General features: G+C 47.9%; 1 protein-coding gene across 7 annotated transcripts in view; it reads right to left on the reverse strand.

The window, feature by feature from the left end:
- The window catches only part of LCP2 (lymphocyte cytosolic protein 2), a 581,277-nt gene that overhangs the window by 41,857 nt on the left and 511,885 nt on the right, over positions 1-27,535 (reverse strand). For all 7 annotated transcript variants that reach the window (XM_085617865.1, XM_085617869.1, XM_085617864.1 and 4 more), the window contains 2 exons: positions 22,790-22,875; positions 8,989-9,066 (listed from right to left, as the gene is read on the reverse strand). In XM_085617865.1, coding sequence (XP_085473991.1) covers positions 8,989-9,066; positions 22,790-22,875 — 164 coding nt within the window. The remainder of the gene's footprint in view (positions 1-8,988; positions 9,067-22,789; positions 22,876-27,535) is intronic.

Genomic DNA, 27,535 nt, shown 5'->3' on the forward strand with positions numbered 1-27,535 from the left:
CTATGCCCAGTTTCTTCAAGCCATGCCAGAAGTGGTAAAGGAACTGGCCATAGACAAAGCAAATTTCCCTGTATTGGGTGATTTTAACCTACGTGTGAATGGCAGAACAGATAGCATCTCAGAACCTCTTTTATATGATTCGGCCTCCTTACAGTTAATACAGCCGGTAGAGGGCCCTACACATGAGAAGGGTCACACCATTGACCTGTTTTTCAGTATTATTGACACACTTCAGGTTCAAACCCCCCTGCCTTTAATCTGGGTGGACCATTTCATGATCCCTTTTAGTTCATAATATCATCATTGCCTTTATCTCTCCCTTCGGTCATGCGGTTAGATCACACCTGGCCTAAACTTAATGCAGATGACTGGCAAGAGGCCCTGGGAAGCATAACACCTGATCTTATAGTCTGTGCTGCATCAGCAGCACAACAGTTTGCCCAATGGATCATTGAATCACTTGATAGAGTTATTCCAACTATATGTAGGAAAGATGGCAATCAGACTCATAAATCTTGTTTACCCATCTTGCGGAGAATCTTATTAAAATTATTTTAATTATGGTAAAATCAGTCTCACCACTGGACCCAGCCCTTCTTCGTGTTCTTCAACAAGGATCTGACTGCATTGCTCCAGTGCTGACAAAGTTGTTAAAAATCTCTCTCAAGTGGGCAGGTACCACAACTTTGGAAGCATGCAATAGTCAGCCCACTTTTAAAAAAGCCCACTCTTCACCCCCAATGTTTAAATAACTATAGGCCTATCCTTTACTACCGTGAGTGTCAACATTTTAGAAAAACAAGTCAAAAAGAATCTATTAGCCTTCTTGGAACCTCAAGGAGTGCTCCATCCCTCTCAAATGGGGGTCCGACCACAACACAGCACTGATTGTGCATTGTTGGCAGTGGTCAAGGAATTAAGGAATGTCTTGGACCAGGGCTGATCAGCAGCCATCAACTTTTTGATCTAAGTGCTGCTTTTGACACTGTGGACCACTCAATCCTCAACCAAAAAGTTTTTAATGCCGGTGTCAAGAGCAGAGCACTTGAATGGCTCTCCTCTTTTCTGAATAATCAAACCTTTCATTTTTTAGATCAGGCCTATTATTGAACCCGTCCTCCCCTCAGTTGTGGGGTGCCTCAGGGATCCTCTTTTAGTCCCACCCTTTTTAATTTGTATATGGTCACCCTTGCTTGCATGGTCCAATACACTGATGACACCCATCTGGTCATGTCTATCTCACCTGGCCACACCTCTAATTATCTATCCCTGACTCTGTGTCTCCAGGAAGTAGCCAATTGGATGGCCGGCTGTAAACTAAGACTCAACGAAGACAAAATAGAAGTTATGTTATTGGGCAATTATTTCTAGAGTAGTGTCCCAAGGTCTATACCAGAATGTCTGAGCAAGCTGACAACCCCTACTGGCCCAATAAAGAGCCTGGGGGTGTGGCTAGATCCCAAACTCACAATAGAACATCAAGCCAAAAATACTTCTGCTAGCTGCTAAGGCATTCTGAGACTATTGAGGAAAGTTCTCAAGCTCCTCCCTCCTACAGCCAGAAGAGTGACTGTCCAGGCATTGGTAAGGGCATGCCTTAATTGTGGGAATGCTCTATATCATGGCTCAATATGCTATGTTGTCAAAAGATGGCAGACTGTGCAGAACGCGGCTGCTTGACTTCTCACAGACACACCTAAATGTCAGTAAGTCACCAAGGCCCTCAAGGAACTCCACTGGCTTCTGGTGGAGCACCTGATTCAGTTTACATCTCTCTGTATCATGCATAGGGCGATAAGCAGTAGAGGTCCTCCTTTGTTACAATCATTAGTCTCCTCGTAGGCACCCAGCAGGCTTCTTGGATCAGCATCTGCCCATCTACTTAAAGTTCCCAGGATTCGGAGATCATGCAGTGGTGGACGCTCCACATCCATTTTGGCATTCAAACTGTGGAATTCCTTGCCTCTCGACCTATGCTTTTTGGAGCAGGAACTCCCTTTTCACAAAGCCTTGAAAACCTGGCTGCTTAGATAACAGTTTTTATTCCCAGGATATTCTACGGTAGCTGGGGCAGTGCTGGACGAACTTTGGGTAGCCATGCTCTATAAAAAAACTGCAGAATAGAATAGAATGTTAAATCACTATCCACTGACAGGAAAAGGAAGGTGGACATGATTTTGGGTAAGTTATATGGCAGAACATGCCTGACCAATCATTGATTAATTATGCTTGCTACACACAGAAGCCTTTAATGTCTCACATCGGAGACCAAAGTGAACTCATTGAGGAAGGCTCAAAGTGTTCAGAATTTCTGGAAAATGTAGAGAAATAGGCAGATTTCCTCTATGATTTGGCTTTTGACTGGCTTCAGTTTTTTGTCAATGTCGCTGGAGATCGTGTTGCAGTAAATGGCCTAGTACATCTTCAGGATGGAGTAACAGATTTTTAGACTATGATTTGAAGCTTGATGATACAATTCTGGGACCTAAAACTGTTTAGTGACCAGCATGAGGATAAAGTAAGGAAGGCATTTAAATAGGGTAAGCGTGTCTGAGCAGTAGAGGAAAAGACTTGCAGAATTTCCTCAGCATCTAAAAATAGCATCTTCAGGATGTATTGTTGGAGATTCGAGCTATCCCATAGAAACAAACCAACAGTGGGAGTAGGCAAATGCCAGCAACATTAGTACAGAAATTCTGTTTGCAGCCACGTTGGTTCTGACTATGGCAAGCATGATCCACAATAGTTCACTGGGGGAAGCCTGACTCACTTACACATGAATGATATGATATGGTGAAATTCTACCGTTTTCTCAGTAAAAGAGACAATGAACTAGAGGTACAAGACTGAGCATCCATCTGTATAAAGGAACAATATGTATGCCCTGCTCTAAATCAATATGGAAGAAGGTGGCCCAGTCATGTCGGAGTTTTTTTTCAATTATATTTGTTCCTATCAAAAGCACTCTCAGGGGGTGTATTTAAGCAAATAGTGAGTGTAGACGATGACAGCTGGTTTCATATATTCCTGGAGATGATGAAACCCTACAGCACAGGCATTTCATCTTGGAAACACTGCCACATATAATTACCCTGATTGGTCTGGTAGATTTTCTTCCCTTTTTAGATATAATATATACATTTTGTCAATCCCTCCCTTAGAAATGTATCATGTCTGAGGACCATCCACCACCAGTTCAAAATTCTATCATTTTAGTTAAAAATACTGCCAAGGGTGCTCAACAAGGACCTGGCTTACCATGGTGTACCACTGCACACCCAGAATCCATCAGTTTCCTCTACCTGGACAACTGATCACTGTAAGCAACAACAAAGAAAAGGCGGGGCAAGTATGAATCTGGTATGCAGAACCTGGCTTGATCATGAGTTCCTAATCGGCTGGAAGAAATCACATCTGCATCTGGTTCGAAAGATTAACGTAATGAGAACCAGGTTCTGCACAGACATGAGTGTGGTATTTCTGCCAGCCAAACAAATGGACAGCAACAGAAAAAGACTTAAGAACTCTTTGAAGAAGCAGCTGGCAATGGCCTGAGAATCAGTGACCATTCATGACAACACACATACTCGCTATACAATAGGCAGGCTGAGTTTGACACTTATAGTATCTCAGCTATATTGTCACGGGCTCCCCTCATCCATGCAAATCAAGATGGTGGAGCCCAATTTGAAGGAACATCAAGTGGTGGTGGACATCATCCAACCTGCTGAAAGGAGTTCCAATGGGTCCCCTCCAAGAGTGGACATCACTTTGGATGCAAGAGTAGTAGTTTGGGAGCTCCAATGAAGAACAGAAAAATGTAAAGTCGTCAGTTCTCTTAGATAGAAAAGTTGTAAGAAGAAACTGAAAGGGGTATTTTATGTTGTTAAAGCCTAAATGGCTAAGATCCAGCACAACCCTATTCTCATCAATATGGGCAAAAGAATTATAACAACTGAGTCAGAGAACATGCTAGAGCCAAGCAATAGGAAACATGTGCATTTCTTCTGAGTACCTGTGCAGAGATGTATATCAAGGGTGTCATGCAGGATCAAATAAACTGAGCAGTATTTTTGTAAGATCCATAGACCTCACCTAAAGTCTGGAAGTGTTCTCGGAGCTTTGTAATAGATGTAATTACACATTTTGGACTTTTTTGTATCTCAACAAACCACATTTCAGGATTACAAGAGATGAGATACTGTGGCAGAGTGTCCCTATCTCTGAACTCTCGCATGTGATGCAGCATAAAAGCTGATCATTCTTTACACAACGTAAAAACTGATAATGACAATGAAACTCAAATGTGCATTTTGCACAAGGTTAGAAAAACAACTCTGAAACTGAGAAAAGCAGAAGTACCAGCACTGTAGAAGTCTGCTTGGATTTGTAGAAATAGAATTATTAATGTAATAATCCATTTATGATTTTTATTAACTGATTACCTTACATTTTTTACAAAATCATTCTGAAAGTGTATTGATGAAAATGTTTCCTATGATGCAAAAATAACAAACTTTTTAAATATGAAACAGTATATCTACAAAGCAAATGAGTCTTACACAGGATTATACAAATGCTAATGATGTGACTTAGCATGAAGGGTGGGACCGCAGAGTTGAGCAAAAAACTCTGATTCCACTGCATGTCTGAGTTTACCAGCCACTCCTTTCCCACCTGCCAGAGCTTACCTTCCCCATCCTCGCTAGGATACACCGGCACACCTATCCTGCTGCCCCAGAGTCCATGTGATGCTCTTTGATCTCAGGAATGCACCCAAATCTGCAACCCGCCCTCCTTCATTAAATGTGGACCTTGTAGAGAATCTTTGTTAGCAGCAGTTGGGGCTTCCCTGCGTCCCCAGGATCTAGGGGGGCTTTAAGGTGAATAGTACCTTGGCTTCAGATTGCAAAAGGATAGAAGGATTCCCACACCTCTCATGAGACTCTCGTAGTGCCACCTCCACCTGGGTAGAATGGATGCACCAAGAAACCGCTACCCTGCTGTTCATGTTTTATGAACGCCTACGAGTTCCTCCCAATAGAAGGGCCTTGCATGTACCATGCACGACTAACAAGATTATGAACTGATGCTTTAAAATAAAGGAAGTTATTTTCACTTGGCTCAATAAAAGTTGTTTTAGAGACCTGGGAAGGAGTAACAGATGAGTTTGCCCCACCGAGATTCAAAGTCAGGAACCGTGGATGATTAACCCCTTCCCTGCGGGGGTAATTCCCCCGCGGTGCGGTGGGTGGGGAGGTCCGCGGCACCACTGTGCTTGTGACGAGCTGAGCTCGTCATGACCCTGCCCATTGATTAATTCTCCCGCACAGGCGGGGAATTAATCGCGTGTGGGCGGGCCGCAGCCGTTATGACGAGCAGCTCGTCATGAGCACAGCGCCACTGTGACTCATGACGAGCTCAGCTCGTCATGAGCACTCAATGGGTTAAAAAGCGGGTATCTCTCGAGAGGGCGTTATTTCACTGAGCCATACACCCAGGTGTTTGTCTCCTTGCATGTGACAGGCTGGGTTACCAACAGAGCCGGCGCCCCTATCTAACCCCCAATCACGGCATGTGCCGACTGCAGACCCGCCACCTCCGAACTTCCTGATACACAATATCAGATGAGCTGGGGTCCTGCATGCACACAATTTACCTCAGGAAATGATGCAGGAGTCTGCACGGGTTACAGGTGTGAATGACTGACTAGAGGAGGCTGGCAAGGTTGAACATTCCATGCCTCTCTCTCTCTTCAGTATGTTGCAAACCCTCCTTGCTCATCAGTCACACTCGGCTCTTCTTGCGCCCCTTCTTGTGGGCAGGAGGCCCTCCTTGCCCGAATTCATCATATTCGGCCCTTCTAAAGCCCACAAATAGAATGCTACTGCTTTGAAAATAATTGTACTTTTATTTAAGAGCGTAAATACAGTTCAGCTTGTTGTGTCCGATATTTATGTGCACATTCATAACTTTGGGTAGGAAGGAATCCCGGGGGCAGCGCTCACACATTTTTTGCACATGCACACATGAGTTTTGTTTTTTGATGAAACCCTGCTTTGGGTGGGGAGGGGAGATTTCTCTCCAGCTTTCACCACACTCCCAGCTCCACATGCTGTACTGCACGTAGCCCCTCTGCTCTCATAAAGCAATGCTCTAACTGTGGAGGAGTGACGGCTGCAAAAAAAATACCATCCCAGAAGGCTTTTCTCCACCAGTGGGTGTTAACGCTTTCACTGCAGACTGTGGGTGAGCAGCATGGAGTAGGGGAGCTGGGTTCCATGAGATGACATTGCATGGACCTGTGGCAGAGGTTCCCCAACCTGGTATGCTGAGGGCATGCAGTGTCCCTTAGCTCAGGCCTCGCCTGCCTGGTGGAGGTCAACAGTAATTTCCACTGTGAAGCAAGATCAAAGGGCACGGCGCACATTGTAACCCCCCTTCTGTGGCTGCTGAGTGCTGAGCAGCTACGGAAGAGGTGGCCTCGTCATCATCACACAACTCTGCAGTGTAACAAACAGGTATGGCTGGGATTTTTCATTTTTTTCAAGTAAAGGTTGCTGTGGGTATGTTCGGAGGATCCAAGCGAGGTGATTGGTGGGCTCCAACTGTGATAACTACAACCTTTTACCTCATAGTAGCGCGGAATGGAACTCCACAGAGGTTTTATGCAACTTCGCGGAATTCCACGTAGTGCAACTCCGTGAACTCCACCTTGCTTAGTATCTCTATTGCTTTCATTGTAATGCACTATAGCAATTGAGAATTTGGTGCAATTCACTTGTAAAATATGTTATATGAATGAAACTTTCAGCATAAATGCTTCATACTATCAGAGTCTCAAAATACTTAAACCCACAATTTTATATTGATTTTTAAGAATACTTTGGACATCTGTACTTTCAAAATTGTGGTAGTAGGCCACATCTTCAATTAAACATTTCTATGCAATAATCACTGACAAACACGAGAATTATTTCTTTATATGACATGCTTGATTTATTTTATTATGCTTGAACCTAATTGTGGGAGTATTTTACTAAATGAGAATGCTGACTTTAAATATCATGGACTTGCCTTTTTCCCTTAGGCTGCATTAATTCATAGCCTGGTGTGATGTACTTTTGCTACATTGTCACAATATTGCTTCTTTTAAAATGTTTACACCACATTCCTTAAGGATACTTTTTTGTTGTCCTTCCCCTTCCTTATGAATTAAATCATGGTAACATGAACTTTTGACTTAATACATAAATAGTAACAAAGGAAACAGGCTCTTTGTCAACTAACCTGTGAGGATGGAATAAACAGTTGTTTCTCATTAGCAACATGGGAAAATATGTTGGAGTATCAATTTTGTACCCGGTGTCGAAGAATGTTCACATCACAATCAGACCACTGTATGGTGACAACTGATATCACAAATGGATCAAATGGATGTTTTGGAGTATAAAAAGTGACTTTCCAAGTAAGAGGATGCAATCATCTCTTTCTTTCTCCACATCCTCTAGTTCTGCATTTGGTCTCAATTTTTCTCCATTCTCTATTGTTGACTGACTGCCAAACTATCTTATCCATGTCTCTTGCCTGTTTTCCTGTGCTGATGAACGTGCCTGACGGACGATTTCGAGCTGTCTTTTGAGAAATCAGACTGGACTATCCTAATTATAGCTCCATTCCCCTTGGACCGTTCCCGTGGACTCTAACTTGATCCCTTTGCCCACGCTAAGAGAACTTTAACTTGAGCCATCCTCCTGCCCTGTTGTTTAAAGGAAATCTTAACCTGAACCATCTTCTTTATGGATTCTTGTATTTAGAAATAGATTTATTTTGACTAAATGTGTGGCTTTAGACTACATACTGTAAGACTCATTGCTGAACTGCTTAAAATGTTACTTATATGCATTGATTTTGGCTCTTTAATACAATAACCAAATTATCTGAACCTGTAAAAGTCTGTAATAATTGTGTCTTAATGTTCTTTCTATGAAAACGGTGTTTATAATTATCTGATTTCCAATGCACGATAGAGAGAATTATAGTGTTCAAATTATATCTCTACCTTGTGAGTTGGCTGCCAATTATTGGTCCTCTTTGGGTGAACAACAGTTCGACACCCTAAGTTCTCACCCCTCACTGTGATGAGCAAGGTCCATTGGAGGACCAATATCTCTGTGGGTAAAATATAGAATCTGAACGGAGTGACTAAATTGTCATTATTGGGGCCAGTACCGAAAAAGCAAAAAGCTTCAGCTGCATCACATAACAATGACTATCAGGTCAGGTACGTTGGGCTTCATATTGGCCTGGGATTGCAATGGTATTAGAATCTCCATAGAGGTTAAAAGAGCTTTCAATTTCAAGACAATGGGACAGTTGCAATGAGTGCGCCATCCAAAATCTTTATCTGTCTGTAAAAAGAACGGGTGAAAATACTTACAAGGCAGAGGTTTATGTAGAGAGAAAGAGAGCGCAAAATGTTTATGACAATGGTGACACCCTTTGTCCATGAGGGTCAAAGTCGGTGCTGGAAGGTCTTTAGGGGTGCACCTTGAAGAAATTTGATCCTCTGACCTGTAGTATTGCAACAGTTCTGCACTTTAAACTGAAGGCATTTTCCCAAGTATTGTTGTATCATCAATTTTTGGGCTTGAGTTGAGGGATCATGGTTGAGGATGAAGGATGACGAACAAGGAATACAAAATGGGGTTATTAGAACTGTGGGATGAGAAATGGGGTTTAAAGGGTGAGCAGTGAGAGATGAGTAATGAAGAAGGAGTATGTCTGAAGTGGATACTGTATATTCCAAAACAAACACATGCAGTTAGGCAAGTACATTGCTGGGATACAGTAAACATGGCACAGTTTTCTGCAATTTTAGGTCGGCCATGTTTCTAATAAGACATCAATTTAAAGAACATATTTTTAAACCAAAGATAATAGTAAGGAAACGTAGTCAATATAAGCATTAGTTCTTAAATAATGTACCTGGTCTATTGTTCTCAGGGCTTCTTCTGCATCTTGTCTACTGATGTTTCCAACATACCATTCTTCATCCAAGGAACTCTGAAAGTGCAAATGTATGATTTTGGCATTTATCCTTGGATTGAATCTTTTACATACATATTTGTTTGCTTTGTGGTTTCAGATTATCAACTTCACAACCACTAACATGGTTTTAGAGGAATCAATGAGCTGAAAAACGTCTTTCATGGCGAACAAGCCTTTAATTCCCAAGGCTTTCTGGTAAAGCGAAGAATAGGTGTGTGTAAAAAGCATTTCAGAAATTAGGATTAAATAATGGGCTTTAAAGCACATTTTAGAATATATATTGAGGGACAAAAGGTACGGTTCCTTGCAAAACATTTTCCTGCAAGTAAAGTTGTGTAATGTTTGCAAAACTTTGCAACATTTGTACTGTTATGTTTGCAAAATTTTCAAAACTTTGCATGAGAAATTGTATTTTGCCCATCTATAAACTAATTCATTTTACAGGCAAACTCTCAAAAATTGTAACATTTTCATCAGCTTACTGTGATGTAGCAAAAACGTGTGAATTCTGAAACAATACATGCAGATGATTATAAAAAATGTTCCTGTCCGCTTCACTTTACTACTCTGTTCCTTCGGCAGACTGGCATTCTGTACCATTTCAGACTTTAGCTGGTCGAGCAAAACGTGTTGGATGCTTGTTTCAAAGCCCCACCATGCGATTGGCACTAAAACTAGACTATACAGGAACCCAATGAGCCTCCAAGCCGACAGCATGCCACAGAACAGACCATTGTGAAATGATACATAACTAAGAGGTCCAAACCAAGATTTAATAAAAATAAAGTGTTACATTTCTTATTTTAAAAGAACAATAGCTTGCGAAAAAATGAGGGTGACAGTGCAAAGAATATTAGCTCAAGCATTCCAAAAGGAAACAGTAGAAAATGAATAGTTATATAGATGTCCCCTAATGGGGTTTGAAACATTCCCCTAAAATAACTACGCCCCTTGAGGGGAATATCAACTCGCCCAAGTTTTCAGGTGAGGCCGACAACCATGTGCATGCCATTACATAGCATTAGGAACTATTCTGTGGCAGAAATCCTACCTTGGATGTTTCAGAGACAACAAAATCATTCAAGGAATATGGCTTTGGAAACTGGGTCTATAAGGACTTTCCTTTCCTTTGATTGCCCGTCTGAACTTAACTGCAGGAACTCCCAGGACAGGAAGGACCCAGAATTAACATTTGAGAAGGGTGAGATCCTGAAAGGTATCACAGGATTATCTGTTGGTAAAGCGCCTGGTCCTGACGGGATCCCCCCAGACTTATTTAAGTCAGACCCCTCCTTTTGGGCGCCGATACTGGTGGCAGTTTTTAATGCTGCAGCAAAGAATGGTTGTCCCCAGTCTTGGGCAACCTCTACTATAGTTCCTATTTTTAAGAAGGGCGATAGAAATAGTACCCACTGCTATAGACCAATTTCGCTCATTGACTCAGTTGTTAAAGTGGTGGGACGGGTCCTCTTACAGAGATTATCAACTTGGGCGGAGGACAACAAGATTTTGTCGGAAGTCCAGTATGGTTTTCGATCGGGACGTTCCACCGTTGTTCAGTGTCTTCATTTATTTATGATACTGAGCAAATATACTGTTGCTCGTACTGGGACCATTCACCTTGCCTTCATGGACTTGTCATCTGCGTTTGACTGTGTCAAGAGGAACAAGCTATGGCAGTCCATGAGGAAAATGGGAGTGGAGAACAGTATTGTCAATTTTCTGGAGGACCTGCACATGTCAACTAAAGCTAATGTCAGGTTCTCACAGGATTTGCAGGTCACGAGGGATTTTAATATAAAAAAGGGAGTCCGGCAGGGCTGTATTTTGGCCCCTTTTTATTTAATTTTTATATTAATGAACTGGACAGCGTACTAAGGGCAACGGGAGTTGATTACCCAAGTGTAGGACGACGAGGGATTCCTGTCCTGTTATATGCGGACGACGCCGTCCTCATATCCAGGACTGAACTGGGTCTGCAATCGCTTTTAACTGCCTTCTCCAGATTCATGGCTGACCGGGATTTGGCAATTAATAATTCCAAGTTGTATGTTATGCAAGTGAGGCAATTGGGGAAAAAGAATTTCCAGTTTAGTGTAGGTGATTCCAAGATCCCCCGTACAAATGTATTTTCCTATTTAGGGGTCCTCTTTGATGACCAGCTCAAATGGGGCCCCCTATTACAGAAAAAAAGGGGATCTGGCCAGGGTTAATTCAGCAATTTTTAATTTTTCATCTAAAATAGGGAAGAAACCAACAGGAGCGATGCTGCAAGTGTATCAGGCCAAAAGCCTGGCCATAGCTTCTTATGGCAGTGAAATTTGGGGATACGCTATTGCAGAAACCTTACAGATAGCGGAAAATGATTTTTGGAAACGCTTACTATGTGTTCCCCGTGGCACATCTAATTTAGCGGTCCATGAGGAACTGGGGGTTCCCTATTTAAGTGATGCACTTGCTTTGCGACCCCTGATTTTTTGGCTAAAATGTTGGTTAAATAAAGATCTTTCTCTCACCCACCTGATCCTAAGAGAATGCATGTCTCTGGACAACTCGGCTCGTATTCTGTGGCTGAGATATATTAAAAAAAGCCTTGATGGGTTAGGGCGGGGGGACTTATTTGCCAACCCTGATGTTATAACAAAGAAGGATGTGGATTCGACCAAATTAGCCTTTTTGTCACTGTGGAAAATGGAAAGGGAAGCCAAGGAGGTGTTGAAACCTAGCGTGCGGATGTATATAATGCTTAAAGCAACCCCCATGACGGAACCCTACCTCATGGGTCTCTGTCCACACATGAGAAATTTTTGTTAACCAGGTTGAGGTTGAACCTTTTTCATCTTTTGCTCGCCAGACCCAAGGGTTTTAATAGAGGTCAAGAGCTAGCGCCCTGCGGCTGTGACAGACGGTCTCCGTAGGATACGCTGCACTTCCTGTTTTTATGTAAATTATATGAAATTCCGCGTAAACGCTTTCTGGTTCCTATTTTAAAAAGAATGAATTTTAGACAGGCTCGACCGGCACTTCTGTACCTGCAATTAATGAAAGAGGACTGTATATTTTTTATAGTAGGGTTTTTAAAAGCCACTGTTAAATCTAGGAGTTATATGGATGTGTAAAGAGTATTTCCTCAGGCTTTTTTTATTTATTTATTCCATGTAATATCAACTGCTGTATTGGTTGTTATCTTAACTTATGCATTTTTATTTAAACTGTTTTATGTTAATGCAACTTTTATGGTGTGAAAGCAAAAACCGAATAAAGTTTTTCTGATGATGATGATGATGACTGTCCTTTCAGTGGAGAAGCTCATCAAGAGCTCTGAGTAAGAAGTAAATTCTAAAAAGACATGTTCCAGCTTGTAGAAAATTATTTTTGATGACTGATGCAGTATAAAAAAATCGGTGCATGCCCTTGGTACCTTCTGTCAATTGGTTCGCTCATTAAGGTTTGTTTTGAGTTCAATACCTTCCTAAGGCCCGAGATATGTGTAGGCCTGGGCCTGAACTCTGCTCCGTTTGTGGAGTTTGCAGAGTTTTCTCCACTCCGCAATCCGAGGAGCTTGCCGAGTGCAGATAACTCGATTTCCCGTAGTGCAGCGGAGTTTTTTCCCTGCTCGCGATCGCGAACGGTAAATTCGCAATCACAAACAGGAAGTTTGCGAGCGCAAGCTGCCGCTTGGGTAGAATTTCTACCAAAGCGTCAGGAATACCAGCGCGAACTGCAGTTCGCACTGCACTCCGCCACTTGTAGAACTGCGCAGAGATTTTTTGTAACTTTGCGGAGTTCCACGTAGCAAAACTCCACAAACTATGCCCAAGCCTAGATATGTGTCAGTAGACTTCTAAGAGAGACCTGTCTGAGTAGTATTCCACACAATTGAACTATGGTCACTGCAGCACTTGCTGTACATGTTTTGCTGTCCACAAAGACCCCATCTATTTCTAATAGCTACTTCTAAACCTCTTGAGTCTTCAGACAGTTCTCACAAAAATAAAGTTTGTCTCTGGGAGGAAAAGTTCCATCGAAGAGTATTTAAGTAGCAGTAATATACAGCTACTTCTATATCCTCAGGACTGGTTTTAACAAGCTCATTAAACATGGACACAGCATCTGGAAGTTTAACATCTACTATGCAATGATTTCAAGGTTGTTCCTAATCTTCAAAATGGTCCGGTCTGCATCATAACTCAGCGTTCAAGGATGGAGGCTACTCTGTACTCTAAACCACACCAGGCATATTTAGGCTTTAGGCCAAAGCTATCCACAATTGGTGCTGGTACAATAGCTGACCACTGGGCTTTACATAGAACACAGGAGGCAGTTTACTTTAGACATGACAGTCAGTCTTAATCTAAGAGCGATGCACTCGTAACTAAGGCTGCATCACCTAATGTTCTTCACCAGGGAGCAGCAATAATCCTCTTTTCTTTTACTAAGGCAGATGTGATTCAGTCACCCATTTTTAGAGAGCAAACTATTGTCAGTGTGCAGAATGCCAAACATTCAATTCCTAGCTACCCTAAAATGACCCACACCCCTTTTTACCAGAATGTGATGTAATCAATGCCGTGAGAGTTTAATTCCCATCATGGAGTTCTCACTTGCTTATTTCTCCCTGACCAAAGTCCTATACTTGAGACCAAGACCACTTTTGACTTTTTCTTCTAAATTTGCCCACACATAGAAAATCAAGGACCTTTCCCGTCTCGATCATAGGAGCAAAATTAAACACTCACAGTTCATTCTAACCCACTTTGGGATTCCAGCACTTTCCTTCTCTGTAACTCACATACAGATCGTCAACATTTTCTGTGTGCAGACTCTCTCTAAGCCACTGCATCTATGATCAAAAGTTCTAGCAATCAAACTGGTTATCCACAGTAGAGTTATTAGTCCCAGTGAGAAGTTATTGAGAAGGGTTAGTTTCTATGCCGAAGCACATCCTTCCCTGGAAGACAATTCAAATGTTTGGTCTTGCAAATCCCAAATACTTCCTTCAGAGGTGCAACTGGAAATCGTTTTACCCAGCTGAACAATTAAATATGAGTGGTACTAGGCCTTTTGATTAGGCCTGTGTGGAATTTTGATTAATTTTGGTAATTCCACATTACTCTTTGACGCAGAATTACTGATAATTATGCGATTACTGTTCACTGCGCAATTAATAGTAATTTCAGGGAAAACAATCCTACTGCGTGAGCACAATGGAGTGGCCTCTCACACTTGCTATTCATGTTCTACTGCATTTAGCGCAGTTCGATGGTGCAAAATGCACCTGTGCATCCATTTTGGACATGAGGGGGCATTTTTCCCTAAGAAAATAGTGAGAAATACTGGGAGTCAGTTGGGAGAAAAATTGTACTCCAGGAATACTCCCTATTTGTGTTCTGTTGCTTTTAGCGCTATTTCTCTGAGCAAATTGCACCTTTGGTCGATTTTGGATGTGAATGGGCATTTTTGTACTAAGAAATAGTGCCAAACACAGAATTACTTGTTGGAGGGAGGACCACCGGGGAGTCAGGGGGACCACTCCGGGGCACCTTCCTACCGCAAAGTTATAGCTGAGCGCCGCTGAGAAGCCTCCTAGGAGAGGTCTTTCTCCTATGATCGTACTAGGCCGAGTAACACCACCACACAGGATTCCGTATCAGTTGCTTATCTAGGTACTTTATCAATAGCAGCACATTCGAAATATTTACAGGGGGATCGAGAGATCCAGAAAGAGTCTCAATGTCTTTGTAGGGACAGGGTAGCGGGACAGCCTTAGTACCAGCCTGGTACGGGGAAGCTCTGCGCCAGACCTTGCGTTAGGCCGAAGGTGGCTCCGGGGACCGGAGCGGCAGGTGCCAGTCTCAAAGCAGCTCGGACGTGGAGAGCCGCGACGGTGTCTGCAGGGCTCGGGTGGTAGTTCCGCTTGGGTCGAGCCGCGACACAGTCAGCAGGGCTCCGGTGGTAGGTCCGCTTCGGTCGAGCCGCGACGAGGTCAGCTGGGCTCTGATGGCAAGTTCAACAAGGTCGGGCCGCGACAGCGTCAGCAGGGCCCCAAAGGTTCGTGAAGGTCTTTAAGCACGGTGGAGCCGCGATGTAGTCAGCAGGGCTCAGAGCGTGGTTCCAGGGTGAGTCTTTCTTCGTAGCGTCAGCCGCGATCCGATCAGCAGGGCTCTTGACTCCGGGATACAACTGCCGTCCTGTTGCAGGGTCGCCCCAGATATAGGTCTGGAGCCCTTTGATGTCCGGACCCTTGCGCCCGGGGGGGCGGAGAGGCCGGGTCGGGAGCGGCCAGACGCTCAGAAGGAGAGGCGCCAGGCCCAGGAGAGCTGTGGGGCGATCACACCTAGGTGTGGGAGGACGGTTGGGGGTCCCATCGATACTGCCCTCCGCCGGGAGTGGGGAAGTGTTCACGTGGTACCCCCTGGCCTGTTGTTGGTGCCTTGATGTCGGGGCTTGCTGGGGCCGAGGCCGGGTTGAGCTGGGTCACGTAGGCTGGTGCGCAGAGTCACGTACAATCCAAAATGGAGGAGCCCCAAGGGGCAGGGGACCTCGTGCGGCTTGGCGAGGGGGAACAGGACCACGCCACGAGGCCGGCTCCAACAAGCGTCCCCCCCAGCTGAAGGCAGGGAGAGTCACCCATCTCCTTGGGGGTTCTCCTCGCCGAGGCGGAAGAATCTGGATAGGCCGTCGGCATTGGCGTGGTCGTTGCCGGGCCGGTGCTCTACGGTGAAGTCCATCCCTTGCAGCGAGATGGACCATCGCAACAATTTGGGGTTCTCGCCCCGCATCTGCATTAGCCACCGCAGGGGCTGGTGGTCGGTCTGGACTCGGAAGTGGGTGCCGAAAAGGTAGGGCCGGAGCTTTTTGAGAGCCCATGCCACGGCGAAGGCCTCCCGCTCGATGGTGCTCCACCTCTGTTCTCGGGACAGCAGTCGGCGGCTGATGAAGGCCACAGGTCTGTCGAGGCCCTCGGTGTCCATCTGGGAGAGGACCGCCCCAACCCCATACTCCGAGGCATCCGTCTGAACCACGAATTCCTTGCCGTAGTCAGGGGCCTGTAGTACAGGGGCAGCGCACATTGCCGCCTTGAGGGTTTCAAAAGCGGTCTGACAGCGGGGTGTCCAGTGCACCATCTTGGGCTGCTTTTTGGAAGTGAGCTCCGTGAGGGGGCCCACAATACTGCCATAGTCTTTGATAAATCGCCGGTAGTAGCCTGTGAAGCCTAAGAAGGCCCGGACAGCTGTTTGGGTGGCGGGGGGCTCCCACGCCTGGATGGCATCAACCTTCAACTGGAGGGGCGCCACCTGGCCACTCCCCACCTGATGGCCCAGATAGGTCACTGATCCTTGACCGATCTGGCACTTGCTGGCCTTAATCGTGAGCCCGGCCCTTTGGAGAGCGGCCAGGACTTCTCTGAGGTGTCCTAAGTGCGCGGCCCAGTGGTTGCTGAAGACTGCAATGTCGTCTAAGTAGGCCGCGCTGAAGGCTTCTAGTCCGGCCAGGACCTTGTTCACCAGTCTCTGGAAGGTCGCTGGGGCGTTCTTCATACCGAAGGGCATCACCCAAAAGTGGTAGTGCCCATCGGGGGTGGTGAAGGCGGATCGTTCCTGGGCGCCGGGGGTTAGCCCGATCTGCCAGTACCCAGCGGTGAGATCAAAAGTGCTTAGGTAGCGGGCGGCCCCTAAGCGGTCGATCAGCTCGTCTGCCCATGGCAGGGGGTGGGCATCGCTCTTGGTGACTGCGTTTAGGCCCCTGTAGTCCACACAAAATCTGAGTTCCGGGGGGGTGCCGGGGGCGGCGGCCTTCGGCACCAAGACCACAGGGCTGGCCCACGGGCTGTCGGATGGCTCGATGACTCCGAGGGCGAGCATCTTGGAGACCTCCGTTTGTATGCAGGCTCGGACCCGATTGGGCACTCTGTAGGCGCTGTGTCGCACAGGGGGGCTGTCCCCGGTATCCACGTCGTGGACGCACCAGGGGGTCACCCCGGGCGTGAGAGAGAAGAGGGCAGAGAAGGGTTGCAGCAGCTGCCGGCAGTCATGGCGCTGTTCTGGGGTCAGGGTGGTGGAGAGTTTGACGCCCTCCATGGAGCCGTCTTGGTCCGAGGACCCCAGGGGGTCGGGTTGGGGCTCGGAGTCGCTTTCGCCCCCATCGTCGGTAGCCAGCAGCAGGCTTAGTTCGGTTCGGGCAAAGTGGGGCTTGAGCCGGTTGGCGTGCAGGACCCGGAGGGGGTTCCTTGGGGACTCCATGTCGACCAAGTAGGTGACGGGGCTCTTCTTCTCAACCACCTTGAAGGGCCCGGTCCATTTGTCCTGAAGGGCGCAGGGGTCCACGGGCGACATGACCCAGACTTGCTGGCCCGGCTCGAACTCGATGGTCGAGGCATTTTCGTCATACCAGCGTTTCATGTCTTCTTGGCTGGCTTTGAGGTTGGCTTCTGCCAGGGCCCGGAACTTCCGAGTCTGGTTCCGCAGGGTCAAGAGGTACCTGTAGACGTCGGGGGGGGCATCTTGGACGCTCGCCTCCCAGCCCTCTTTGACCAGGCTGAGGGGCCCTCGGACGGGGTGCCCATACAACAGTTCGAAGGGGCTGAAGCCCAGGGATTTCTGTGGAACCTCTCGATAGGTGAACAGGAGGCATGGCAGCAGGACGCCCCATCTCCTCCTCAGGGGCTCTTCCAGGCCCTGGATCATTCCTTTCAAGGTTCTGTTGAACCGCTCGACCAGTCCGTTCCCCTGGGGGTGGTAAGGGGTGGTACTTGTAGGTGACCCCACATTGCTGCCAGAGGGATCTCATGTATTTCGAGATGAAGTTCGTACCCCTGTCGCTCACCACTTCTCGGGGGAACCCCACCCTGGAGAAGATGCCCATGAGGGCCCGGCCCACCACTGGAGCTGTCACAGTTCGGAGGGGGATGGCCTCTGGGTATCGGGTGGCGTGGTCGACCAGTACCAGGATGAAGCGGTGGCCCAGGGCAGTTCGGGGGTCGAGGAGCCCCACGATGTCGATCCCTACCCGTTCGAACGGGGTGTGGACGGCTGGAAATGGTTGGAGGGGGGCCTTGACTCGACCCCCGGTTTTCCCGCTGGCTTGGCAGGTCTGGCAGGACCGGCAGTGGTGGTTCACGTCTCTCCGCATTCGGGGCCAATAAAAATGGGTCACCAAGCGGCTGTAGGTCTTGTCTCGCCCGAGGTGTCCGGCGAGGGGCACGTCATGCGCCAGGTTCAGGAGGAACTCTCGGAATCGGAGGGGAACCACCAGCACACGGCTGGCTCCTAGTTCGGCGACTTTCTGTTCGCTATATAACAAGTCATTGTCCCAATAGATCCAGTGGGTTCCCATGGGGTCCCCCGTGGCCTGGGCGGCCGCTTGCGGTCGGGCCCCCTCGAGGGACGGGCAGGCCTTCTGTTCTTGTTGGAACTGTTCGCGGGTGGGGCCCCCGTCGTGGCGCCACTGGGCCAGCTCGGGGATCTCGCTGATGGAGGCGGCCTCGTCGGGGGAAAGTTCGGATGGCCCGGCCTCCTCGTCAGGCTCCTCCGTGCCGGGGGAGGGTGGCAGTTCTGGACCCGCAGGCTCGACGGGGGCCGCGGCTGGTTGGGCGGTCATGGACCGGGTGGTGGCGCAGGCCCATTCGGGCAGCCCTAGCATCCCCAGATGCTCTCAGCGCTCCACCTGGGCCCAGGGGGAGCTCTCCAGGTCGTTCCCCAGGAGGCAATCCACTGGAGCCTCGTCGCGGACAGTTACTTTCAGGGTGCCTGACACTCCTCCCCACTCGAAGGGGATCCGGGCCATCCGGCACATGCTTTCGGTGTTGTCCGCGGTCCGGACAGGGCATAGGACATGCGACAGGATCTGTTCGGGGGTCACCAGGTGGCAGCGGACAGCGGTCACACTGGTCCCAGTGTCACGGAGGGCTTCGGCCCGTTGCCCATTGATGGTGACCCACTGTTGGTACTTCTGGGTGTTGCTCGGGATGGGGGCTCGGGGCACCATTTCTCGGGTGCCCAAGCATACGAGTGACATGGCAGCCGGTTCCCACTCGGGGGACCCGACGTCCCGGTTTTCCTCCTCTTCCTCTCCTTCCCCCAGGGCTGCGGCGGCTATTTGTCGGGGAGAGGGCCCAGCGGTCCCGTTTCGTCGGTTCACGGGGCAGGCCAGGTCGCTCGCATAGTGGCCTGTCTGTTGGCAGCTGAAGCAGGTCACTGTTGGTCGGGGTCCAGGCCTGGCGATGGGGGTCCCCCTACGGACCAGGGTCGGGGACGTGTAGTTGGCGGCTTGGCCTCGTGGCGGGCTTCGGGGCGGCCCGGCCGGGAATTCTCGACTGCGGTGGGACCCTCCTCCTCCGCCCCGCTGGCGAGGAGGTCCCGTGGTACTCCGTTGGTAGTCCCCCATGGGGTTCCGGGGGACCCAGGTGTTGACCCATCGGTCGGCTTCGGCGGCGAGCTTCCGGGGCTCGGTCAGTTTGCTGTCAAGGAGGTGTTGCCTTAGTTCGACAAAGTTGTTGGCGAGGTGCTCCCAGACAATGAGGTCGAACAGTTCGTTGTACGAGGTGACCTTGCTCCCTCTTATCCACTCTTCAAAGGCTCTGCTGAAGAAGTCCACGTATTTGACCCAGGTGGTACCGGGGAGCTTCTTGCAGTCCCGGAAGCGCTGCCGGTACATTTCGGCTGATAGTCCGTAGCGGGTGAGTAGGGCCTCTTTCATGTGGTCGTATGAGGTCATCACCGCGTCGGGGAGTTGCAGCAGGGTATCCCGGCCCTCGCTGAGGAACCTCCCCCATAGGCCGGCACCCCAATCCTTCCGGGGTACCCGATGGGAGGTCATGGCTACCTCGTATGCTCGGAACCATTGCTGGATGTCGTTGTTTTTATAGTACTCCTTGACGATATCCTTGGGGATATGAACCTTTGGCTCGGTCAGTGGCAGAGCGTCCCGGGATCCGGGGGTGCTGGTCTCCCCCGTTTTGGATTTCAGTTTGAGTTCCTTGAGGCCCCTCTCGTGCTCGAGGGTTAGCCGTTTCTCTTCTAGTTCTCGATGCCGTTTCTTTTCTTCGATTTCCTCCTGCAGCCGCAGTTGCTCCAAGGCCAACTTTTTCTCCGCCAGCAGGAGTTCACCGTCCAGCCGGAGTCGTGCGAGTTCCAATTCGTGTGTCCGGACCCTCTCCCATTCTCGCATTTCTTTGTGGGATAGGCCGGCTTCCGGGATGCTTCGTCCCCCATCTGCCGGGGTCATGGTCGGCGGCAGGTTTTCGTCCCGGGCCGAGGTCCCTTCGCCTTGGGGTGGAGTGGCCTCGGATTCTGCCCAGGCTTTCAGGGCTTTCTGCATTTCTTCCTTGGTGCCCAATCCTGTGGTTGGGATCCCTTTGTCCTTGCAGAATTGTTTCAATTCTTTGTGGGTGTATTCTTCCAACCTTTCTTGCTGGAAGGTTGCGGCCATGGTTGTTTCTTGGCTGCTCATGGTTCTCTTTCTTTTTCCGTCTGGTTAGGTAGCGGGTGCGTTACTTGCCCGTACGATTGCGTCTGGCTCGGATCCCGTCGCTGGCCACCAAATGTTGGAGGGAGGACCACCGGGGAGTCAGGGGGACCACTCCAGGGCACCTTCCTACCGCAAAGTTATAGCCGAGCGCCGCTGAGAAGCCTCCTAGGAGAGGTCTTTCTCCTATGATCGTACTAGGCCCAGTAACACCACCACACAGGATTCCGTATCAGTTGCTTATCTAGGTACTTTATCAATAGCAGCACATTCGAAATATTTACAGGGGGATCGAGAGATCCAGAAAGAGTCTCAATGTCTTTGTAGGGACAGGGTAGCGGGACAGTCTTAGTACCATCCTGGTACGGGGAAGCTCTGCGCCAGACCTTGCGTTAGGCCGAAGGTGGCTCCGGGAACCGGAGCGGCAGGTGCCAGTCTCAAAGCAGCTCGGACGTGGAGAGCCGCGACGGTGTCTGCAGGGCTCGGGTGGTAGTTCCGCTTGGGTCGAGCCGCGACACAGTCAGCAGGGCTCCGGTGGTAGGTCCGCTTCGGTCGAGCCGCGACGAGGTCAGCTGGGCTCTGATGGCAAGTTCAACAAGGTCGGGCCGCGACAGCATCAGCAGGGCCCCAAAGGTTCGTGAAGGTCTTTAAGCACGGTGGAGCCGCGACGTAGTCAGCAGGGCTCAGAGCGTGGTTCCAGGGTGAGTCTTTCTTCGTAGGGTCAGCCGCGATCCGATCAGCAGGGCTCTTGACTCCGGGATACAACTGCTGTCCTGTTGCAGGGTCGCCCCAGATATAGGTCTGGAGCCCTCTGATGTCCGGACCCTTGCGCCCGGGGGGGGCGGAGAGGTCGGGTCGGGAGCAGCCAGACGCTCAGCAGGAGAGGCGCCAGGCCCAGGAGAGCTGTGGGGCGATCACACCTAGGTGTGGGAGGACGGTTGGGGGTCCCATCGATACTGCCCTCCGCCGGGAGTGGGGAAGTGTTCACGTGGTACCCCCTGGCCAGTTGTTGGTGCCTTGATGTCGGGGCTTGCTGGGGCCGAGGCCGGGTTGAGCGGGGTCACGTAGGCTGGTGCGCAGAGTCACGTACAATCCAAAATGGAGGAGCCCCGAGGGGCAGGGGACCTCGTGTGGCTTGGCGAGGGGGAACAGGACCACGCCACGAGGCCGGCTCCAACATTACTTTTCTCCCGTAAATCTGCATAATCTCATGGAATTCCTGGGTAATGACGAGTGATTAAGCTACATGGAATTACACAAGTTAAGCCCACACCTACTTTTAATTCATAATCCTGCAATGACACTTAATAAGGGACCCCTGCTCAAAATAAAAAAATAAAACATTACCCATTTCAAGCACACCAAAAGTAGCAGGAAAAATATGTGAATAAAGTTCAGTGTGATTTAGTTTACAGCACTCTCAACCACACTAATATCTGAGATGAATTTCAGTTGGCAGAATTATTTCTCAATAAAAACACTTCCTCTCAAGGAAACAGAGGTCCACAACCACCAAATGTTAGCTCCAAATATTACAAACATAACCAGAATGTACCCGTAACAGAAATTGCCGCTTCACCTTCAATTAGATTCTTGGAGTCAGCAATGCTACAACAGTCTACATGACTGAATTGGAGCTCCCCCCTCGATGAATAGAACCTACTATTTAGGAAGAGATATTCACAAGGGGTGGGCGGAATTTGCGTAGTCGCGCTACGCAAAGCTCGGCACAAAATGGTAAAAAATCTCTGCGAGCACGCAGAAATTCCGCGAACATGCGGAATTGCTTGTTCCGCCCATTCGCGATGCTTTTTTCCTGTTCACAAACGCTGGTTGCATCCTCTGGGGAAAATATCTTGCGAACACGCATTTTGAAAGCACGAACAAGCCAAAAATTCCGCGAAGCCGTGGATCGTGGAATTATTGCCAATTCCGCGTTCTCTGCAGAACGCAAAATTACCCTAATTCTGCGAGCGGAACAGAATTAACCACCCAGGCCTAATAGTCACTTAGTTCAAGGTGCTATCCTTTCCTTAATCCTTCTTGGTATTGACCCTTATGCAGGAAAGTCTTTGAGCTACAATGTGCTTGGCAGTTATAATAAGGTTCAATAGCATAAACTAATTGGATTTACTCCACCTCAGGAATTTCAGCAGAAGGTTTCTTTATACCAGGGGAATTGATCATTGTGTGAATTGTTTTAAGGTTAATACTTGACAGAAACCGTTGCAGTGCAATTAATCTGTATTCACTTTTCAAAAATGTTGAATACCTCTACTTGTTTTCCTGTGTCTGGCATCCCATACTTGCTCATTACTTTCATGCTCTCTGGTTGAGAATATGATCTGTTGATATCACCTGTATAATTCAAGAAATGGATACGAATTAAAATAGTCAACAGGATTTACTTTTGGAACTATGAAAATATTCAAATATGAAATTTATTTACATTGAATTAGGATCATATCAAACTAAAAAAGTTCATGAAGTGTTTCAACAAAAGCAGAAACAGACTCCAATGATTTCATCATTAAATGGGTATGGCACAGCAATAGAGTTTAACATTTGGGGAATTGAATAAGAATAAACCTCAATAATATCTGTTATTGTCTTATACATAAAGATATGGTGTGGTTTTCAAAAAGTTCCAAATTAATTCAAAACAGGGATACACACAATTACAGACCCATACAGATGCTCACATACCTACTCACAGACCTACACAGACACTTATTCATCCATTCACATACCCACACAGATACTCACAAATACACCCACAGTCCCACTCAGACACTCATGCAGCCAAAGACAGATGTTCTTAGATACCCACCCCCTCACAGACGTACTCAGACACTCATGTACCCACTCACAGATCCACTCATGCACTTACTTAGGCTCACTTCCTCACCCACACAGACACTCACACACATTCTCACAGCCACTCATGCACCCACACGGACACTCAAACCACTCACAGACACACACAGATATTCACACACCCACTCCCAGACTCACACAGATACTCATATACCCACTTGCAGACCTACACACTCACACACCCATTCATAGATCTATAGAGAAATTAAGACACCAACTCACAGACCCACCCAGAGAAGCACATATCTACTCACAAATCTACACAGACACTCTCGTAGCTACTCACAGACACACATACACCCAGTCATAAACCCACAGATACACCCACTCATGCACCCTCTCAGATACTCACTCTCACTGGCCCACTCAGACACTCATGCACTCATTTACAGACCCACTAAGACACCCACAAACCCAGTCACAGACCTACTAAGACATTCACACAGCCACTTACAGATTCTCTAAGACACTCACACAGCCACTCACATACCCACTAAGACACACACATCCACTCAGACTCTTATGTACTTACTTATACCCCATTTGTCTATGGGCACACCCACAGACACTCACATACCCACTCACAGAGCCAGTCACGCACTCATACACCCACTCATAGACACTGTAACGTCTACTCATAGACCCACTCAGACACTTATATACACACTCACAGCCCTACTCAGACATACATGCACCCATTCACTGACCCACTTGTATCCTCACACACTCACTCAGATGCTCATCCATCCAGTCACAGACCCTCTCAGACACTCACACACCACTGACAGGCCCTCTCAGACACTCATGTACCCATTCTCAGACCCACTCGCACACCTACTCATACGCTATTAAGACACTCACACACCCACTCACAGACCCACTAAAACACTCAGATACCCACTCACAGAAGCATTAACATAATCATGCACCCACTTACAGATCTACTCAGACACTCATGCACTTAATCACAGATCTATTAAGACACTGACATACCTACCCACAGACCCGCTCACACACTCATGCACACACTCACAAACCTGCTCACTGACGTACACAGGCATTTATTCACCAACTGAAAAACCCACAGACACTCACACACACACTCTCTGATCCAGACACTGAGGTACCCTCTCACAGACACACTCAGACATTCACACACCTACTCATAAACCCACACAGATACTCTTGCAACCACTCACAGACCCACACAGACATTCACACACCCAGTCATAGACCCATTGATGTACCCACTCACATATCCTCTCAGACACTCACGCACCCTCTCTCAGGTCCACTCAGACACTCATGCACTCATTTACAAATCCGTTAAGACAATCACAAACCCGCTCACAGACCCACTAAGACACTCACATACCCACTCATAGACCCACTAAGACATTGATATACCCACTCACAGACCCACTAGGATGCACACATCTACTCAAAAATGTATGTATGTACTCACAGGCCCACTTGTCCACTCATACACCCACATTGACACTCACACACCCATTCACACACTCATACACCCACTCACTGACCCACTGAGACACTGTCACAGCCACTCACAGAGCCACAGACACTAACACACACCCTCACACATGCACTCAGACACTCATGCACCCACTCACAGACCCATTCAGACACTCAAGCACCCACTCACTTACCCACTTTCATATTCACACACCTACTCGGACACTCGTGCACCTAACCACAGACCCACTCAGACACTCACAAACCACTCACAGGCCCACTCAGACACTCATACATCCTCTCACAGACCCACTCACACACCTACTCACAGACCACTAAGACACACACGCCCACTCCAAGACCAACTAGAATTCTCACAAACCCACTCACAGCCCTATTATGACAATCATGCTCCCACTCACAGATTGACTCAGACACTCATGCACTTACTCACAGATCCATTCATACAATGAGACGCCCACTCATAGACCCCTTCACATACTTGTGTACCCACTCACACACCTACTCAGAAACTCTAACAGCCATTCATATACCACATAGACACTCACAAACCCACTCACTGACTAACACAGGCATTTACACACCCACTCACAAACCCACACATATACTCACACATGCACTCACAGATCCATACAAACACTGAGGCATCCACTCACAGACCCTTCCGACATGCATATACCTACTCAAAAACCCACACTGATACCCATACACCCAGTCATAGACCTACTCATGCACCCACTCACAGACACTCACACATTCTCTCACAGGCCCACACAGACACTCATTGACCCATTTACAGATCCACTAAGACACTCACAAACCCACTCAGACACACACCCACCACTCATAGACCCACCAAGGCATTGGTGCACTTACTCACAGACTCACTAAGACACTCACACAGCCCCTCACAGCCACTCACAGACCCACTAAGATACACAAATCTACTCAGAAACTCATGCACTTGCTCCCAGACCCACATGTCACTTCATATACCCACACAGCCACTCATAAACCCCCTCACAGACCTACTCACACACTCATACACCCACTCACTGACCCACTGAGACACTGTCACAGCCATTCACACAGCCACTCAAACACTAATACACCCACTCACACATGCACGAAGACACTCATGCACCCACTCACATATCTACTCAGATACTCATGTACCCACTCACTGACCCACTTTAATACTCATACACCCACTCAGATACTCATGCACCTAGTCACAGACCCACTCAAGACACTCACACACCACTCATAGGCCCACTCAGACTCTCATGCATCCTCTCACAGACCCACTCACATACCCGCTCACAGATAACTAAGACATTCATACACCCACTCAAACACCAACTAAAATTCTCACAAACCCACTCACAGCCCCATGACAATCATGCAGCCACTCACAGATCATGCACTAACTCACAGATCCATTCATATAATGAGATAACTACTCATAGACCCACTCACACACTTGTGCACCCACTCACACACCCATTCAGAAACTCTCACGGTCATTCATATACCCACTCACTGACCCCAACAGCCATTCACACACCCACTCACACACCCACACAGACACTCAACACACGTACTTACAGATCCATACAGACACTGGGGCACCCACTCACAGACCCACTCAGACATGCATATACCTACTCACAAACCCACAAAACCACTCACACACCCAATCATAGAATCACTCAAGCACCCACTCACAGACCCTCTGAGACACTCACACATTCTCTCACAGGCCCACTCAGAAAATCATTGACCCATTTACAGATCCACTAAGACATTCTCAAACCCACTCATACACTCACACACCCACTCATAGACCCACTAAGGCATTGACACACTCACTCATAGAGTCACTAAGACACTCACAGAGCCACTCATAGACCCAGTAATATACACACATCAACTCAGAAACTTATTAACTTACTCGCAGACCCACTTGTCATGTTATATACCCTAGGCCTGGGCAGTAAATTCCGCTCCGCTCACAGAATTTGCCGAATTTGGATAATTTTGCGTTCCGCGTAGAACGTGGAAATGCCGAAAATTCTGTGATCCGCGGCTTCGCAGAATTTTTTTGCATGTTCGCGCTTTAAAAATGCGTGTTCGCAAGATATTTCTCCTCGAGCATGCAAACAGCATTCACGAACAAGAAAAAAGCATCGCGAACGGGCAGAACAAGCAATTCCGCATGTTTGCAGAACTTTTGCATGCTCGTGGAGATTTTTTACTGTTTCGCGGAGCTTTGCATAGCACGACTACGCACATTGCGCCCAACCCTAACATACCCATACAGATACTCATAAACCCACTCACAGAGCTACTCAAAAACTCTAATACCCACTCACACATGCACTCAGACACTCATGTACCTGACTCACTTTCATACTCATGCACCCACTCAGACACTCATGCACCTAGTCACAGACCCACTTAGAAACTCACACATCACTCACAGGCCCACTCAGACACTCATGCAATCAAAATCACAGACCCACTCACACACCTACTCACAGACCAGTAAGACACTTAGGGCCATATGTAGGTACCTAAATACCGGTCGGTAACAGCCGAAAATCAGTAAATTTCCCGTTACCGACCGGTATTTAGGCAATTGAGA

The sequence above is a fragment of the Triturus cristatus genome, chromosome 7 (genome assembly GCF_964204655.1).
Source record: "Triturus cristatus chromosome 7, aTriCri1.1, whole genome shotgun sequence".
NCBI classification, from domain to species: Eukaryota; Metazoa; Chordata; class Amphibia; order Caudata; family Salamandridae; genus Triturus; species Triturus cristatus.